Source organism: Hyperolius riggenbachi, chromosome 7 (assembly GCF_040937935.1).
Source record: "Hyperolius riggenbachi isolate aHypRig1 chromosome 7, aHypRig1.pri, whole genome shotgun sequence".
NCBI lineage: Eukaryota > Metazoa > Chordata > Amphibia > Anura > Hyperoliidae > Hyperolius > Hyperolius riggenbachi.
In genome coordinates this window covers 99,957,101-99,977,829 of record NC_090652.1, presented here as the reverse complement: position 1 = coordinate 99,977,829, position 20,729 = coordinate 99,957,101, and the positions used below count along the sequence as shown (strand labels likewise).

The following is a 20,729-nucleotide window of genomic DNA, read 5'->3' as shown; positions in this document are numbered from 1 at the left end:
CTTGAGAAACACGTTGTTTTTTCGTAGATTTTTTGTTTTAATCCCTGTAATAAGAAAAGTCTATACTTTACCTATGAGGTTACATTGTTTCCTGGTTCTCCACCTTGCTGTTGGTTGCAGGTCCACTGAGCCTTCTAGCCCCACAAAGATGTAGAGCCTCTACTCACCGATCCGTAGTGATGTCTCCGCCAACATGTTTTGGCACAAGCGCTTATGCTGATAATCAAAAATACAGATTCAGCCAAGGTGAGCGATTTATATATTGTGTGAATCCCTCATTCAACATACTTATATGCACAGAGAGAGACCATTTCTTTCTGCTTGTCTACTTCCTTCTTCCTAAATGAGACATTATTAAAAAAAAAAAAGGTCCTAGTTTATTTTAATGGGCAATTATCTCCAGCTATAAAACTCCCGGGCCCATATGCAATTAACTTTTTACCTGAGTTTTCTCCTAGGTGATATTTTTAAACTTTTCAATAAAATGTCTTTTAAGCGACCAGAAAGCAAGAAAATACTCCAAATAATTTTGATAGTACTTTTTCACAAACTTTTTGGTATTTTTTTAGTTGAAACTGCTGAAAAGTTATTTTAAATCGAAGATAAAAAATGATCTACTAAGAGAAAACTCAGGTGAAAAAGTGAATTGCACTTTCTCTCCTCAGTTCTCTCCTAGCAAATCATTTTTCACAGGGGCGTAACAATAAACCCCGCAAGGGATGCAGCCGCAGGGGGGGCCCAGAAGCCACAGGGGGGGACCAGTCTTGGGAAACTGAAAACTAGGCAAGGAGAGAAAAAACGTTCTGCTCTCTGCACAACTCTAATGACTGCATCTGCTCAGCCACTGATAAGGAATCATACCAAGTTTTGCAGACAAAGATTTGTACACAGTCCCTTCTCAGTGTTCAGCAGTGTCTTGTGTACAGGGCTGTTCTAGCCCCAGTCTTTCTTTCTACCCCTCCTCCTTTAAAGAGGAACTGTCAGCCATACTATCTCAGAAAAAAACACATATATAAATAGATAAATGCTTGCTCTACTTATATAACATATGTATTGCACTGTCCACGTTTTGATTTTAGTGATTTTTCTATAGTAAAAAAAGAGAAAATCCTTCTCAGGATTCTTCATTTTAACTGTGTCTATCTTGAAGCCAATCCTGATGTCATTTTCTCCCTTACTCTCCTCTGCTTGATTGTGTATGCATTGCCTGCCCTCCTTCCAGTCTTCAGGCACTCCCACACAGCTATGCAATAGAAAGTGCATTGTCTCAGAATGATAAATATTGGCCAATCAGAGAGGAACAGAGGTGGGGGAGGGGAAAACAGTAGGGAAAGAAGCTTCAGCCAACCAGGCTGCATTAGCTAAGTCTGAGGGGAAAGTAAAGAAGCAAAAAAGACAACCCACCATGCCCTGCAGCTTCCTTTGTGCGGCAGTCAGATGTACCAAATAAGAGCCAAGTAAACTGGGGAATGTTGTTTTATGAACAAGAAAAGTAAGAGTGATTTGTTTTACTTTTGGATTGCCTGGATAGCTTTCTTATAACTCGTTTACCAGATAAAAATACAGAAATGATTTTTGATTTTGTGCAGAACAGTTACAGAATGACAGAGGTGAAAAATAGCAAGAGGAAGAGGGAAGAAGGTGCTAGGAAAAGAAGGAAGAGGGAGGGAACGAGAGTGAGAAGGATGGAAGGGTGGCAGAGAAATAGAGCATTGAGAGGAGTAAAGTGGAGGAAGGGAGGTGCTAAGTGGGGGACTTACACAGATATGATGGTGAACATCATGATGATGTCAAAGATGTCAGAGAGACAGAGATTATGATAAAAAGGAAAATAAAGGAAGACAGAGGGAGGAAGGGGAAGTAGAATAAAGTGAGGGTGAATGAGAAAGTAACCTAAAAGAAAAATTAAGGGAAAGAGAGGAATAGAAAGATACAAGGATGGTGAAGGTGGAGAGAAGTATGAGCATAGAAGAGAAACAAGAAAGACGCTGTTTTCTGTGACAGTGAAGAAGAGAAGGGAAGAAGACTGAGGGAAATCGGGGCATAGCTACAGAGCCATGCTCCCTCCACCCCAAACATGATACATAAAATAATTGCCTGATACAGGTCAAAACTGTCTCTTCAAAAACAGCAGAGGAAAAGGAATGGTGTGTTAATGATAACTGGTATTCAGGGCGCATAAAGAGGTAAGCATTGTCACTACAGAACCAATAAGGCATTAAGGAGTCAGAATGGTCCCATGTGGGCACCTTGGGTCCAGGGCACTGGTACCACTGGCAACCTCTGCATCCCTTGTTGCCGGGAGAGGAGAGGGATGTGGACAGTGATAGAGAGAGACAGAGAATGTAGATTGTAAAATAGAGAGAGAGCCGTTTGAGAGAAAAGTGCAGGGATAAGAGGAGGAAGGAGGGGGAAGAGAGCATTTGACTAATGATAAAGAGACGGGAGAGAGAAGAGGGGCGAGGGTGAGAGGGAGACAGACAGGACTGGATGAGAGATAGAAAAGAAGTGCAGGGAGAAGGAGGCAGAGGATAGTGAAGGCAAGATAAACTCAGTTATAGCCCATTGCGGGGATCCGTGCCCCCGCTGTGCCAGTGTCACAGCTTGGCGCAAGGAGGGTGGCAGAAGGGAAAGTCTGTGAAGTGATGGAGTCATCTGTCTTGCAGAGTGATTAGGGAAGGCAGTCCTCCTCCAGTCACTGAGGACTCTCTGGATAAGGATGCATTTCCATGTAAGCGTGCCAGGCTGAGGAGTGATCTAGCCTCTCTGCATGGCATGCCAGGCGGTGTGAGGCTCGGGCAGGGCGCAGGGTGACCCGCTGGCAGGGCTGGTAGCAGGGTAGGTGTTGGAGGGGGATAGGCAGAGCCCTTCCTCCCTTCCCAGCTGATCTCAGACTGAGGGGGTGTGCCAGGCATCAGTGCAGCTTTACCGGGACACTCACACATGCAGGAGCCCGGAGGGGCCAAGATGTGGCCCCCGTTCATGGAGCCATGGCATCCAGACTGAGCCCCCGCAGGGCACGGAGATACCTCTTCCTATGCACCCTCTGCCTGTCCTGCACCCTCCTCTGCTACAACCTCATCCTCCGGGGCAACTCCAGCATGCAGAGTCGGGGCTACCAGCAGCAGCACAGCTGCCCACCTTACCCTCCACTACTAGCCGGAAAGAAACTACAGAGGATGCCCCTGTGCCACCCCTCCGGAACTACTGCAACCCCAGGCAGCACTGAACTGCCCACCGCGGAATGGACTGGCAGGAACCACACAGAACCCCCTCACCTAGCTGGTACCTCTTCCAGACCCACCGAGCACCTGACCCACTCGCCTGCCAACAGCACCCCTGCCATGCGCTTCGGGCACAAGAGGCTCCCACAGGCCATCATTGTGGGGGTTAAAAAAGGAGGCACCAGGGCAGTGCTGGAATTTATTAGGGCGCACCCGGAGGTGAGAGCCATGGGCACTGAACCCCACTTCTTTGACAGGAACTACGAGAGAGGTCTGGACTGGTACAGGTAAGCGGCAGTGTCAGGCTGGATCTGCAGTTTGCCCCTGCTTCTATTTAATTTCGCGATGATTGTATCGATGCCTTTACTTTATCTGTTGATTTTATCATAAAACTTGAAACATTTACACAGAAAATAAATATCAACATGTCCTGCATAATGACCAATGCTGCACTTTATAAGGGAGAAGCTTAAAAGCCAGAGGAGAATTTCCCGCTGACATAGGGGACCAGGAACGCTTCACACTCTTGTGGCAATGCACTGACTAGTGTAGTAGGAGTGTCACTCTGCCTGAAGCCATTCTATAAGTGTGCCTGGTTACAACAATCTCCGATACAGTAGTAATATAAAGTGTACATGAAGCCTGATGCCAGTCTATAAGTGTGCCTGGCTACAGTCTCATAGTAATATAAACAGTACCTGCAGCCTGATGCCACTCTATAAGTGTGCCTGGCTGCAATCACATAATACTATAAAGAGTACCTGAAGCCTGATGTCAGTCCATAAGTGTGCCTGGCTACAGTCTCATAATACTATAAAGAGTACCTGAAGCCTGATGCCACTCTATAAGTGTGCCTGGCTGCAATCACATAATACTATAAAGAGTACCTGAAGCCTGATGTCAGTCCATAAGTGTGCCTGGCTACAGTCTCATAATACTATAAAGAGTACCTGAAGCCTGATGCCACTCTATAAGTGTGCCTGGCTACAATCTCATAATACTATAAAGAGTACCTGAAGCCTGATGCCAGTCTATAAGTGTGCATGGCTACAGTCTCATAATACTATGAAGAGTACATGAAGCCTGATGCCAGTCTATAAGTGTGCCTGGCTACTATCACATAATACTATAAAGAGTACCTGAAGCCTGATGCCACTCTATAAGTGTGTCTGGCTACAGTCTCATAATAAAAAGAGTACCTGAAGCCTGATGTCAGTCTATAAGTGTGCCTGGCTACAATCTCATAGTACTATAAAGAGTACATGAAGCCTGATGCCAGTCTATAAGTGTGCCTGGCTACAATCTCATAATACTGTAAAGAGTACCTGAAGCCTGATGTCAGTCTATAAGTGTGCCTGGCTACAGTCTCATAATACTATAAAGAGTACCTGAAGCCTGATGCCACTCTATAAGTGTGCCTGGCTACAATCACCTAATACTATAAAGAGTACCTGAAGCCTGATGTCAGTCTATAAGTGTGCCTGGCTACAGTCTCATAATACTATAAAGAGTACCTGAAGCCTGATGCCACTCTATAATTGTGCCTGGCTACAATCTCATAATACTATAAAGAGTACCTGAAGCCTGATGCCAGTCTATAAGTGTGCATGGCTACAGTCTCATAATACTATGAAGAGTACCTGAAGCCTGATGTCAGTCTATAAGTGTACCTGGCTACAATCACATAATACTATAAAGACTACCTGAAGCCTGATGTCAGTCTATAAGTGTGCCTGGCTACAATCTCATAATACTGTAAAGAGTACCTGAAGCCTGATGTCACTATATAAGTGTGCCTGGCTACAATCTTATAGTAATATAAAGAGTACCTGAAGCCTGATGGCAGTCTATAAGTGTGCCTGGCTACAATCTCATAATACTATAAAGTGTACATGAAGCCTGATGCCAGTCTATAAGTGTGCCTGGCTACAATCTCATAGTACTATAAAGAGTACCTGCAGCCTGATGCCAGTCTATAAGTGTGTCTGGCTACAGTCTCATAATAAAAAGAGTACCTGAAGCCTGATGTCAGTCTATAAGTGTACCTGGCTACAATCACATAATACTATAAAGACTACCTGAAGCCTGATGTCAGTCTATAAGTGTGCCTGGCTACAATCTCATAATACTGTAAAGAGTACCTGAAGCCTGATGTCACTATATAAGTGTGCCTGGCTACAATCTCATAGTAATATAAAGAGTACCTGAAGCCTGATGGCAGTCTATAAGTGTGCCTGGATACAATCTCATAATACTATAAAGTGTACATGAAGCCTGATGCCAGTCTATAAGTGTGCCTGGCTACAATCTCATAGTACTATAAAGAGTACCTGCAGCCTGATGCCAGTCTATAAGTGTGCCTGGCTACAATCTCATAATACTATAAAAAGTACCTGAAGTTTGATGCCAGTATATAAGTGTGCCTGGCTACAATCTCATAGTACTATAAAGAGTACCTGAAGCCTGATGTCACTATATAAGTATGCCTGGCTACAATCTCATAATACTATAAAGAGTACCTGCAGCCTGATGCCAGTCTATAAGTGTGCCTGGCTACAATCTCATAGTACTATAAAGAGTACCTGAAGTTTGATGCCAGTCTATAAGTGTGCCTGGCTACAATCTCATAATACTATAAAGAGTACCTGAAGCCTGATGTCACGATATAAGTGTGCCTGGCTACAATCTCATAATACTATAAAGAGTACCTGAAACCTGATGTCAGTCTATAAGTGTGCCTGGCTACCTTCTCATAATACTATAAAGAGTACCTGAAGCCTGATGTCAGTCTATAAGTGTGCCTGGCTACAATCTCATAATACTATAAAGAGTACCTGAAGCCTGATGTCAGTCTATAAGTGTGCCTGGCTACAATCTCATAATACTATAAAGAGTACATGATGCCTGATGCCAGTCTATAAGTGTGCCTGGCTACAATCTTATAATACTATAAAGAGTACCTGCAGCCTGATGCCAGTCTATAAGTGTGCCTGGCTGCAATCTCATAATACTATAAAGAGTACATGATGCCTGATGCCAGTCTATACGTGTGCCTGGCTACAATCTCATAATACTATAAAGAGTACCTGCAGCCTGATGCCAGTCTATAAGTGTGTCTGGCTGCAATCTCATAATACTATAAAGAGTACCTGATGCCTGATGCCAGTCTATAAGTGTGCCTGGCTGCAATCTCATAATACTATAAAGAGTACCTGATGCCAGTCTATAAGTGTACCTGGCTACAATCTCATAATACTATAAAGAGTACCTGATGCCTGATGCCAATCTATAAGTGTGCCTGGCTGCAATCTCATAATACTATAAAGAGTACCTGATGCCTGATGCCAGTCTATAAGTGTGCCTGGCTACAATCTCATAGTACTATAAAGAGTACCTGAAGTTTGATGCCAGTGTGCCTGGCTACAATCACATAATACTATAAAGAGTGCCTGATGCCAATATATAAGTGTGCCTGGCTACAATCTCATAGTAATATAAAGAGTACCTGAAGCCTGATGTCACGATATAAGTGTGCCTGGCTACAATCTCATAATACTATAAAGAGTACCTGAAGCCTGATGCCAGTCTATAAATGTGCCTGACTACAATCTCATAATACTATAAAGAGTACCTGCAGCCTGATGCCACTCTATAAGTGTGCCTGGCTGCAATCTCATAATACTATAAAGAGTACCTGAAGCCTGATGTCAGTCTATAAGTGTGCCTGGCTACCGTCTCATAATACTATAAAGAGTACCTGAAGCCTAATGCCAGTCTATAAGTGTGCCTGGCTACAATCACATAATACTGTAAAGAGTACCTGAAGCCTGATACCAGTCTATAAGTGTGCCTGGCTATAATCTCATAATACTATAAAGAGTACCTGAAGCCAGTCTATAAGTGTGCCTGGCTATAATCACATAATACTATAAAGAGTACCTGATGCCACTCTATAAGTGTGCCTGGCTACAATCACATAATACTGTAAAGAGTACCTGATGCTATAGAATGACATAAAGCACTGGGTATATTTTATACCTATTGTACAGCGTGTGGTTCGGATGAAAAAAATCTTATGTGACCGGTAATCTCTAAGGAAATTGAGGTCAGGGACGGTTCAAGACCAAGTTGCCCCTGGGGCAAGGTCAGGTTTTGGCGCCTAAAGGTCAGGTTTTGGCGCCTAAACTGCCATTCATTTTGCCGCCTTTTTAAGAATTCAACAAACTGCGCCTGGGGCAAGATACCCGCTTGCCCCCCCCTAGATCCGTCCCTGATTGAGGTGGACTGAAACTGTTGTGTCAGCCACATACTGTTATCTTGGGGCAGAGGCAAGCTCAGCATCAGAACTCCCAATCTCTAATATTAGGGTCTCTCTAATTCCCTTCCTATGGTAGTAAAGTAACAGCATTTTTTAAACCCTTTCATTAGTCGGTGAGAGAGATGTGTGAAGTTACAGTAGTTTGTTGGAATTCATTCCTTTAGTTACAGCTATGAGGAGCTGATCTGATATATATTGAGTTTATATACTTTTAATGAATTAAGCAGCACTTTATAAAGAGTAAGGAATGTTTCATGCATCAAGTTGTCACCACAGAGCTTACAATCTAATGCTGCCTCCTCAGTCACACTACTGTCCACCATGGCACATCTTGGTTAGATTACAATCAGAATAGTAGTGTGTTCTTGGGATAATGCGTAGAGCCTGATTTATTCATATGGGTGGACATAACACTGAAGTCATGTGGAGAAGGTGTACACAGCACAGATTGGGCAGTATAAGGGTATTGTATAGTTTGTAATAAGCCTTACAAGGCAATTACACATAGCTCCCAACTGTCCCTCTTTTGGAGAGACAGTCCCTCTTTAGGAGCCCTGTCCCTCTTTCCTCCTCTCCTCTTTCAGGACTTTGTCCCTCTTTGTATGTAAATATATATATTTCTCTACTAAAAAAAATACTCTAAACTTTATTCCCATCCTGTAAATTGATATATTACTAATTTAAAAATGTTAATATGATGGAAAATGAACTAGGATAGAAAGGACCAGTGTGGTTTGAATTATAAAACAACATATTTTTCTTATAAAATCTTTGTGGTATGCGTGAGTAGGGGTGTGATGGGGGCGTGATCAGGGGTGTGACAGGGGCATGGCTTAAGTGTCCCTCTTTCTCATCTCAAAAAGTTGGTAGGTGTGCATTTACAGCCTGCAGACCTGGCTATAGAAATCCTATGGCATGGCAGGAGGGGATTTCTGCCAGTGGAATCCACTTGGGAAGGTAAAATCAGATCATTCATGACATTAAAAAATCAGGAGGAATAATTGTTTTCTGTGTGGCACCCAAACAACCGCTAGTTGTAGCTGATCAGCTACAAACATGAATTCCCAAGCAGCCAATCAGCTATTAGCCACATCAAACGCCCAACTCCTTATTTGGGGGCCCAATTACCAATAATTAATACAGGCACCTGCCAATCCCTGCACTCAAATGAACTAATCTGCAGCTATCCCCCCAACCTTCGATAGTAAAGTTATGCTGAAGTCCACAGCAAATATACTACATGCCATGACAGAATTGTGCTGAACCCTTGTAATAAAATTCAAGCTTCACTCTATTCAGCAGCATTCACTCTCTTTCAGCACTGAAGTGCTTAAACACGTTTCATTACTGTAGTTTCCATTTAATTCAACTTACATTTCTATCTTTTGTCAAAACGAGAAATGATTGGAAAGGCTGGAAATATTTCAGTCGCCCTTTTTGATCAAATTGCTGTGTTTATGCGTGGCCTCCTTTCATGTTAATACAATCGTTTTCGTCGGGTATCATTTAAAGTGATTGAAATTGCCTGCAAAAATGGCCGTGTGTGGGCAGCGTTAGCCCGCATAGCTCACACTGTGCCGTCTGAGGCTGAAATAGATTGAAAGTAATTGAAAATATGAAGGTCCTGTTTCTGTCTCTCCCAACCTCACGCCATTAGTGTACGGCGTATGACATGCGGCTGAAACGGGCTGAATGTAATTTGAATAGATTCTGTAGGAGTATTCTTATATTATGTTCACGCTGCTTTGAATTGGCAGAAATTGCTCAGATTCCTGCATACAAGGCACCATAGTGCTGGGTGGACTCGGGATCATTGCCAGACATGCAGGGGCGTAACTACCATGTATGGGGCCCCCCTGCAAAAAAATATTGTATTGGGGCCCCCAAGGTCCATAGCGCCCTCCAAGGGACCAGGCAGGCAGCCTGTGAGCAAACACCCCCGCCACCCCCTCCTACCATGCATATTTACCAGCTTCCAGCGCTGTGGATCTCCAGGCATCACAGTAGCCGCACTCTCTGCTGCCCTTCGTCCATCTCTTAAACATGTGACTGGCGCCAGTCATGTGATAGAGAGCTGGTGAATGGAAGCAAAGAGGGTGTTAAGTGATGCACAGAGGAGACCAGCAGCACTGGAAGCCAGTAATATTACACTCGCTATCTGTTCCAGTGCTGCGGGTCTCCTTCGTGCATCACAGCACACTCTCTCTGCTGCCCTTTATCCAGCTCCTGATCATGTGACTCGCATCGGTCATGTGGCAGGGAGCCGATGAATGGCAGCAGAGAGAGTGTGCTGTGATGCCCGGAGGAGACCCGCAGCACTGGAACAGGTAGCGAGTGTAATATTACTAGCCTCCAGTGCTGCGGGTCTCCTCCGTGCATCACAGCACACTCTCTCTGCTGCCATTCACCAGCTCCCTATCACATGACTGATACAAGTCACATGATCAGGAGTTGGATAAAGGGCAGTAGAGAGAGTGTGCTGTGATGCATGGAGGAGATCCGCAGTACTGGAACAGGTAGCGAGTGTAATATTACCGGCCTCCAGTGCTGCAGGTCTCCTCCATGCATCACAGCACACTCTCTCTGCTGCCATTCCCCGGCTCCCTATCACATGACCGATACAAGTCACATGATCAGGAGTTGGATAAAGGGCAGCAGAGAGTGTGCTGTGATGCACGGAGGAGACCCGCAGCACTTGAAGCCGGTAATATTACACTCGCTACCTGTTTCAGTGCTGCAGGTCTCCTCTGTGCATCACAGCACACTCTCACTGCTGCAAATTGCTGGCTCTCTATCACATGACCAATGCGAGTCATGTGATCGGGACTTCAGCGAAGGGCAGCAGAGAGTGCTGCTGTGATGCACGGAGATCCGCAGCACTGAAAGCAGGTAAATATAATGCTCCCGGCATACTCTGCATGTGCATGGGAGGAGGAGGGGCCCCCAAAGCCCCTGGGCCCACCTGCATTTGCGGAGGTCGCAGGGGCTAATGTTGTGCCCATGTAGACATGCAAAGGACAGACCAAAAAGCGTCTTGACAAATAAAGAAGACGGGACCTCTGGCTTTGGGGAAATATAGTGGCATTAAATTGTGCCTGCTGTTATGTTGTTAGAATGTGCTACCCACTCATGAGTCATATCAGAAAATAGTAAGGGATCCTGAAAGGCATGTGAATTAGTGATTTTGTGACTTCAGTCACTCATATGACTGAACAATAAGATAGAAATAATACAACATGATAGGGTTAATTCACAAAGGTTACTTATTTTTCACATTAACTGTAAGGAGTGCTAATGCATGAGATGAATAGATAAGGAGAGCTAAACCATGGGTTATGATAACTAAGGAGAGCTAAACCATGAGTTATGTCAAATAAGGAGAGCTAAACCATGAGTTATGTCAAATAAGGAGAGCTAAACCATGAGTTATGTCAAATAAGGAGAGCTAAACCATATGTTATGTCAAATAAGGAGAGCTAAACCATGAGTTATGTCAAATAAGGAGAGCTAAACCATGAGTTATGTCAAATAAGGAGAGCTAAACCATGAGTTATGTCAAATAAGGAGAGCTAAACAATGAGTTTTGACAAATAAGGAGAGCTAAACCATACTGTTTGTTATGACAAATAAGGAGAGCTAAACCATGAGTTATGTCAAATAAGGAGAGCTAAACAGGCAGAACCTTCTAATATCGTGCAACTAATCAACCATCTAGACTTTAATCTACAAATGGAGAAGCTCTTTAGGCTACGGAATAATCAAAAAATTCACCTGGATGACTGGTTCTTTGACTGGAACAATCTGGTTGAAAGGAGTGGGCATTTATAATGCCGGACAGGATATATAGGTTTCAATTTAGTATAACTTGTATAACTAAATATAACTTGAGGTTTACATTATGATGAAAACGTGATATCTTATAGTAGATCCTAAATGTATCTTCCTTATTATTCCTGCCTATCCTACCCTTCCCTAAGCCCTTCACCTCTGGTCCCTCTGATAGTTGTGTCTAGTGCAACTGCAGCCCCAGGTACTATTAAAGTAAAAATAGGAGACTCTGGGTCTACAGTGAAGTAAAGTGAGACAAAATAGACCAGTGTATGTTACTGTTGAGGCGATTAGCCTCTTGTTCTAATATCTAAAGTTGCTCAACTATCTTTTCACTGTATTGACAATGACAATTTCAATGGAAATTAACACATGCGATATAGTGTTGTTTGTTCATTTGTTATTCTGTTTTGCTCGTGTCTTATGTATAATTCAGAGATACATATATGACATGTTATCAATGCATTATCTTAAAAATTCAATAAAAATCTATTCAAAACAAATAAGGAGAGCTAAACCACGAGTTAAGTTAGATAGTGAGAGGTAAATCATGAGTTAAGTCATTTAAGGAGAGATAAATTGTGAGTTAATAAAATAAGGTGAGATAATTTAAAGAAAACCTGTACTAAAAAAAAGTTACCATGGGGGGTACTCACCTCAGTAGGGGGAATCCTCTGGAACCTATTGAGGCTTCCCACGTCCTCCTGTGTCCTACGGCGCTCTTGCTGCAGCCCACGGAACGCACAGGTGACAATTGTTGGGCTGTGCAATATTTACCTTTTCTGGCTCCAGCGGGGGCGCTGTTGCGGCTCTTCCCACACAACCTAACAGTATAGGATGTGCATGAGAAGCATAAAAGGTTTGGTATGAACTTGGACTTGAAATAATAACCATATATGTTGACTATATACTTTAAAAAAGCCACCTTAAATACAGTACATGGATGTGCTTCTCCTCACAGTTATAGTCTAGGTTCCCTCAAACGTTCACATACTTTTTTATGTGTTTCTTATTCTTCTTTCCCTACAGTTGAGATAAGTGGATGTGCACTAGGCACATTTATTTTTAGTTTAGTATAAGCCAGTTCAAATGTGTAAAAGGTCAGAAGAGATGTATTAAGAGTATTAATGTTGCAACTTATATTATGGAGATTGTCATGCAAGAAATTGCATATGTGCACAGGACAGGAGTAAGAACTTTTTGTTTATATGAATATGTAAATGGTGTGACACACCTGATGTTAATATTACTTATCTCATACCAATCGTCCATTGTTCAACATTGAAAATGTAAAAGATTACCTAAAAAAACTAAATCTGGAATAACCTGGGTCGATTAAGGGAAAAGGTTCTGATTGTGGGTACCTGCATGAGATTGCTATTGTACCACTGCTGGCTTCCTAATGCTTTCTACTGTCCTATGGAGGCTTACAGTTCAGCAATAGTCCTCCTAGATCAGACAATATGATGGTAGAGTTTGCACCAGTAGCTGTCTTTTCCCTTTGTAACTTGAGGTTTATCCTCCATGTACTTCCAAACTATTGTCATTTGTCAACCTTCTGGGACATCCACACCTGGACCACTTACATGCCAGGTTGCCCCATTCCCTGCCTACCAACATCTCCACAATCATCTTAGGCAACTCCAGCATCCTCAGCACTTATCAAAATGCCCTGAATCACCTCTTAGTTAAATTTCTTAGAATAGTCCTCTGCTGAGATTCACATCAATAGCCACACAGTTCTCCTCCCTATCAAATTTGTCCATCTCCTGTTTCCTACTATCTGACCAGCTTCACCTTCCTTTCATCCTATTCTGTGTGTTCTCCTACACTGAGATAGACAAGTGATCCAAGGGCTAAACAAGGTCATTGAACAACCAAGACAAAAGGTACTAAAGCGGTGTCAACACCCCCTCCCCATCAATTTGACAATTTCCCAGAACATATCAAAGAAGAAACACATAAACATAGGCTGTGCACACATTCAAGTTTGGGTATGTAAACATGTTAGATTCTACTTGGCCAAAATGATCATGTGTGATTATCTTGGGTGAGAATGAGGTGTGTAAAGATGCCCTCTGATGTAATTGAGGTGGTCCTTAGTGATTTATTGTGATGAATGACTAATGATTGAACTCTGTTGTTCTTTCTGGAATATTTATTGAAGTCTCCATAACTGGATTACTTTTATTTACCCTCCCTCTCCCCTGTCCAAAGAACAGAACAGGAACCAGCAGCTTGCCTGTAAAGTGCTAGTTCCTAAACTAGCAGGAATTAACAAGAATGAGCAATTTAGGGTACACAAAATAGTGATGAGCACACATTTTGCATATGTTTCATTTTGCACTGAAGTTGGCAATCTGTGTTAATTATAATCATTCATAATTTTGCGTAATTTATGAGTAATTTTGCCTATTTCAGAGGTTTATGGCAAAGCCCGCATACATGCTATTGCCACCAAAATTGCTACATATGTTAAGGAGAATAATGGGTACAAGTCAACAAAAAGAACTTTTCAAAAAGACCTTTGAGAAAATCGATTTTAAAATGAAAACTACAATTTATGAAAAAAATAGCAATTTTGATGACAATACTTTGCTATTCACTGCCATTTTCACCATGAAATTACATGAAATTTCACACAAAATTACGATAGATTACACAAAATCAATATAATTTACAAATCATAATTACATATGGGCATAATTGTGAAAATGTATGCAAAATTTTGCGTGATGATAATTAGCTGATTACCATCATCACTAACTCAAAATATACAATATTCTTTAATCTAGGAATTTTTTTTATAGTGTTGACCAATGATCATCCTTTACTGAAGACATTTAGGTATGGTTCTGATCCAGCTCTGAAATATGCCTGAAGAAGAAACTTAAAGTTTTGAAAGCTTGCAAAGGAATCTTGTACAGTTAGTCAATAAATGTATCACCTAAACAACTTTTGTTGTTATGTTTTTGGATTCTCGCCATGACTAATACCGGACCACACGCAACTGGCTTCATCCTTTAATGCTCCACATTCTCTAATCTCTAGACTTTATCATGACTTTTTACTTATCTCAATGGCAGCATTTTCAGAGTTGATGATCCAAACCCACCTCCCGCTCTCTGTTATAGTACCACAGGGCTCATTCCTTGGACCTCTTCTTTTCTCCATTTCCAGCTATGATTTTGGCCATCTTATTAGCTCTTTTTTCTTTTAATAACACTTATATGTGGACAACACCAAAATATCTCTGCTTCTGATCGTTCAGCTTTAGCTTCTGGTATCTGTGACTTGATTTGTACGTATAAATTATAGACCCTACAGCAAAAACATAGATAGGGCCATTTTAAATAGATACATTCGAGCACTGATGATCTCCCTCCCCTTGTAGATATAAGTGAGCATGACAACATAAATGCAGGTATAACGTGGTCCAGTGAGAATGTTTGGGGATCAGTAGAGATTCTTTAGTAACTCAGGGATTTGGCAAATATATGCTTACTTGTACCACCTAGATGGAAACATAAATACAAACGCAATAGACAAAGTGAGCAATATAAGTATTTGAACACACTGCGTTTTTGCAAGTTCTCCCACTTAGAAATCATGGATGGGTCTGAAATTCACATTATAGGTGCATTCCCACTGTGAGAGACAGCATTAAAAAAATCAGGAAATCACATTGCATGATGTGTAAAGAATTTACTTGTATTGCACTGCTGCACATACGCATTTGAACACCTAAGAAATTTTAATATTTGGTACAGAAGCCTTTGTTTGCAATTACAGAAGTTAAACGTTTCCTGTGGTTCTTAACCAGGTTTGCACACACTGCAACTGTTGTTGTTTTTTTGGTCCACTCCTGCTCCTTTTGGCCCACTCTTGGTGTCCTGATTTTTTTTAATGCTGTCTCTCACAGTGGAAATGCACTTACAATGTGAATTTTAGATCCCTCCATGATTTCTAAGTGGGAGAACTTGCAAAATCGCAGGGTGTTCAAATTCTTATGTTCCAAACTGTACTTACCCCACAAAGCCTTAAAGAGGAACTCCAGCCTAAACAAACATACTGTCATTAAGTTACATTAGTTATGTTAATTAAAATAGATAGGTAATATAATCTCTTACCCACCCTGTTTTAAAAGAACAGGCAAATGTTTGATTTCATGATGGCAGCCATCTTTTTGGTTGAAAGGAGGTGACAGGGAGCATGAGACACAGTTCCAACTGTCCTGTGTCCTGAGCACCTCTCCCAGTTGCTAGGCAACATGAATAACAACATAGGAAATCCCATCATGCTCTGCACAGCATCAGGGGAAAAAAAGCCTGGGCTTTTTTTCTTTGATGGGTGGAGCAGTTAAAACGCAGCTAAAACTGATGCTTTGGTAAGAAAAACAAAGTTCTGAAGCTGTAAAACTGTTATAGAAACACCAAGCCTTTTCAGTTCTGCTGAGTACATTTTTAGTCCGGAGGTTCACTTTAATGTCCTTCTATTTCTGCACCCTTGATGGTCTTCATATCCATGGATACAGATAAAGTGTAGACATTACATATATAAGCATATAGCTGATCTATGGCATATGACAATGTCAGTCATCTGTTCAGTTATCTGTCAGTTATCTGTTTGCTAGCCTGAGCGCCAAGCACCACACACATTTATGCGCAGAGAGCAACCCTCCCCATATCTTCTCTTATTATCACTGATTTGTAAAGTGCCAACATATTCTGTGGTGCTGTAGAAAGGAAAAAACAAACATAGGATACATAATAATACAGACAATGGAACAAAATACAGAATTGGTAAACGTAGTAAAAAATAAATTGAAAACAAATTCCAAGAAACAAAAGGGTGAGACATCCCTGCCCTTGTGAGCTTACATTCTAAAATGTGACACATTTTATTGTTTCCCTGAGAAAGGAGTCTGCAGAGAGCAACCCTCGCCATTTTCTTTTATTATCACTAATTTGTAAAGTGCCAACATATTCTGTGGCGCTGTACAAAGGAAAAAACAAACATAGGATACATAATAATACAGACAATGGTACAAAACACAGAATTGGTAAACGTAATAAAAAATGAAATGAAAAACAAATTCCAAGAAGCAAAAGGGCGAGACAGCCCTGCCCTTGTGAGCTTACATTCTAAAATATGACATATTTTATTGTTTCCCTGAGAAAGGGGTCTGCAGAGGCCTTGAAACATTGGACGTATTGCTGTAAGTAGAGTCCTTTGAAGTAGAGTACTGCCTATGCCTTATATTAGATGGATTATATTATTATTATTGATTTATAAAGCTCCAACATATAACGTGGTGATGTACAAAGTAAGAAACAAACATGGGGTACATAATAAATGCAAAAATATGTAAATAAGTGATTTTGCGCCCACTGGATCTAAAATCAATACGATTGGCTGCAACAAGTGATAAGTGGGGTTACTCACACCCCCACCGTTAAAGTAAAAAATATATCTCAGAAAACACTTATGCGCCTATATGTACCATCACATATACATTCTTTTATTCAAAATCATAAATACAAAGGCATGAATCCCCTTTGGGCATAAGTGTTTTCTGAGATTCATAATAATGCAGACAAATAGTGTACACCAATATAGAGAATACAGAATTGGTAACAAAATGCAGAATCAATACAAAATACAGAATTGGTCATTACAGTGACCAAAGTAACATGATGAATAAAATGTATAATAAATTCCAAGATACAAAAGGGGGAGAGAGCCCTGCCCTTGAGAGCTTACAATCTACAGCACAGGTGTCGAAATCCAGACCTGGAGGGCCACATCCATGCCAGTATTTTTGGATGGACTGAGAAACAGAGGAATGTGCTCTACCTGATGGACCACACCTTTCCTGGTTCAGACCCATCAATTAATTTGAGCTGCTTCAGAAATGGACCTGTTTGACATCCCTGATCTACAGGAATAGGGGGGAAACAAGAGATGGGGTAGTATACAAAAACATACCTAGAGGCAGTGTGTTTTTAGGATATCTATTAGGAGTGCAACTTGGCTTTACAACAAAGAGGAAATGGTCTAAGGTAGAGCTTATGCTTGACGGAAAAAGTGAGTTTTGAGAGACTGTTTGAAGATAACAAAGGTTGGAGAGTGAAGGATGTATTGTGGAAGGGCTTCCCAGGGGTGGGGAAGGGGGGGGGGTTGAAGCACGTGCAAAATCTTGTATACATGAATGCAAGAAAGTGATTCCAGAGGAGGACAAAAGTAGGTCATGTGCAGATCTGAGATTGAGATCGGGTTGGTATCTGGAAACTTGTGAGGAAATGTACACAGGAGAGATTATGTGGAAAGCTTTTTAGGTTAGGGTTAAGATTGTGAACTGGATCATTCGGTTTATTGGTAGCCAATTAATTCTTGACAGAGAGGGGTAGCAGAGGAAGATGGCAATGTCCATGTCTTAATTGCTATAGACCCACACCAGGCTGATACTAGAAAAGGAGCAGTAATCCTATTATTATAATTATTATTATTATTATTATTATTATTATTATTGTTGTATTTATAAAGCGCCAACATATTACGCAGCGCTGAACAATTGAACTATTTTCCTACATGACACACTCCCTTTTTATTCCCCATTATGTATTATTGAGATTTTAGAAGACCAGATTTCCAGTTCACATGGTTACAAATGCTCCTGATGTGGCCAACATTTACCTATTAGAAGAACTGACAGTAGCGCCGTAGATGTAGAAAAACGGATTTATTGTGAGGTTTGCAGGGAGGGGAGAGATTTAAATATAAACACATCTGCATGGCGGGTGCTGACAAGCAGCTATTTTTCAACTCAGATATGCAGCAAATCTAAAGTTCACTGAAATGCTAATTTCACAACTTAAAACTCCCATTTGAAGCACAAATCATCCAGAAAGATTCAAAGTGGTTACCTAGAAGCCTTGCAAGCTCTGCACAAATAGCAGCCACTGATCATGATTAATGGATAGCAATAATGTAGATGTGCTGGAGGAGGTCCCTGCAGTGACTTCACCCCAAATACTATCACCCCGGTGTCTCCCAGCACCACAGACGGGATCACCCGAGGTCTCCGCATTATATAAACCCAGAGGAGAGCGGAGTCTTACACATGGTGAAATTAGAAGCATCCAGTCACCTCTTACTGTGTGAGCCCAAGCAAGTAATTCCTTCCTTTTCCAAATCACTGTATTCTGCATAATTATTAATGACCGTGTCCCTGTGGCCGGGTCACAGACATAAACCATTTCTGTGTCCTGGATTCACCTTTAGGAAGCAGAATGATGCTCTGCAGAGTCATTGTAACATTCACGCCTTATTAAAACTTGAAAGTTAACTTGCAGTCTTGAATGACATATGGAAATTAATTAATTTCCTGTATGTACAAAGCACCCACACAATGCTCAGCTTTCTACAGAATGTGTTTAATAGTTCACACGGCTTACTATCCCTTATAGCTCAGTTCCAAGAAAATCATTTATTTCAGCTTTGATTGGTGTGAAATAAAAGGTTTGAAATTTGGAGGGATTTTACTGCTGTCTGTATCCCTATTGGAAACATTTTCTCTTGCTTCCAGTTCCTGATGCGTAAGGTCATCTTGGCGCCTGCAGGGCACCGCATAGCCCCTCACAATGTTAATTATAGTTATCTCAAATCACAATAGCCAGACCCCGAATTATGTGTCCAAAGGGACAAATCAGCTTATCAGTAGGGGAATATATTTGTTATATTCCCCTTCATCACCTAGCACTGAGATTCTTGGCTTCTCCCTGCACCCAAATAACCACCACCAGATCCATACATATGCATTCCTGGGCCATCATGGCATGGAGCTTTTGTGGCTTTGGTATGATTGAAGACTAGTAGTAGTAGGAGATGACGCACAGGGGAAATAAAAACCTAACCTGATCTGTAAAAGTAACCTGTTGTATAGGCAGCCCTGTTGATCTTCTAGCATAAGTAGTGTAAGTGTTTGAGTCAAAACATGCATATGACTAATCTAGTAAAACCTGAGTCAGCTGAGTCAGAGTACCTGATCTGCTGCATGCTTGTTCAGAGTTTAGGGCTAAAATTATTAGAGACACAGGATTAAGAGGACTGCCAGGCAACTGGTATTGTTTAGAATGAAATAAATATGGCAGCCTCCATCTCACCTCAGGTTCCCTTTAAAGATGCTCATAAGTTATTGCCTAAACACAATCTTGGGTCAGTTATGGGGGAGACCGATTAACCTAACCTTATGATTTTGAGTGCTCAGAGTGAACCCACACAAGCATGACTACACTAACCATGTTGCAGTATTCATGAATATATAGTACGGTATATGGTAGCAGAATCTGGTGCAGAGAAATCATGCTATATCACGTTTAATAAATTAAAATGCAGCTATCATCATATGATCATATCACCCAGTGCCAGTCCCATGCACACCTCCAGGACTTCTCAAGAGCTGCTCCAACAGTATGGAACTTCCTACCTCCATCCATTAGGGCAGCCCCCTCCTTCAACATCTTTAAGAAGGCCCTCAAAACTCACCTTTTCACTCTGGCCTACCACCTCTCACTATTGCTCTAAACCCGCAGCTGAACTCTGGTCCGCTACCTTTCGTGTCCCTACCTCTCCCTCTAGATTGTACCCCTTCGGGCAGGGTCCTTCTCCTTTTGTGTCCTACCTGATTATGCACCTCCATTACTGTTCACCCATCCTATGGATCTGAGTGAACTTAACTTGCCTAATCTCCATGCTCCCATCCAGTGACTGACTAAGCATTACTTTGTACTCATACTGTGCTGTGTGATCTGGTATTCTTGTATTCCTGTATTGTCATATTGCTGTATGTCACCCCTCAATATTGTCTGTAACCTAAACGAATGTCCAGCGCTGCGTAATATGTTGGCGCTTTATAAATACAATAAATAAATAAAAATATGATCTGTATTATGTCAACATGCTGTACCATCTATGGGAATTATAGTCATATACAGTATGGGATATTAATGTGAAAGTTCATTTTATTTAAAGCATACCTAAAGTGAAAAATAAAATGTTATACACCCCAGTAGAGGGAAGCCTCTGGATCATGAAGAGGCTTTCTAGATCCTCCTACAGTTCAGCACAGGTCCCGCAAACTTATTAGACAAACGCGTATGGAATAAGTTCTTGTAGCTGTGCTCCTGGCCTTGGAGTAACGTCCGCACTTGTTTTATTTGGAACTATGCCCTTGTTTTCCTGCTCATGGCAGCAAATGCATGACTTTATCTGTATTTTCACCAACCTTCAGCAGATGGCTCTGATGTCTGTTGTTCCTGACCTCGCCTGCAGATGGCGCATAGAGCCATATGTATGGA

At 41.6% G+C, this 20,729-nt stretch overlaps 1 protein-coding gene across 1 annotated transcript in view; it reads left to right on the top strand.

Annotated features, from left to right (window-relative positions):
- Positions 1-2,072: 2,072 nt before the first annotated feature.
- Positions 2,073-20,729, top strand: part of LOC137525602 (heparan sulfate glucosamine 3-O-sulfotransferase 2-like) — a 117,742-nt gene continuing 99,085 nt past the window's right edge. Inside the window, exon 1 of the mRNA XM_068246751.1 lies at positions 2,073-3,511. Coding sequence (XP_068102852.1) covers positions 2,991-3,511 — 521 coding nt within the window. The 5' untranslated portion in view covers positions 2,073-2,990. The remainder of the gene's footprint in view (positions 3,512-20,729) is intronic.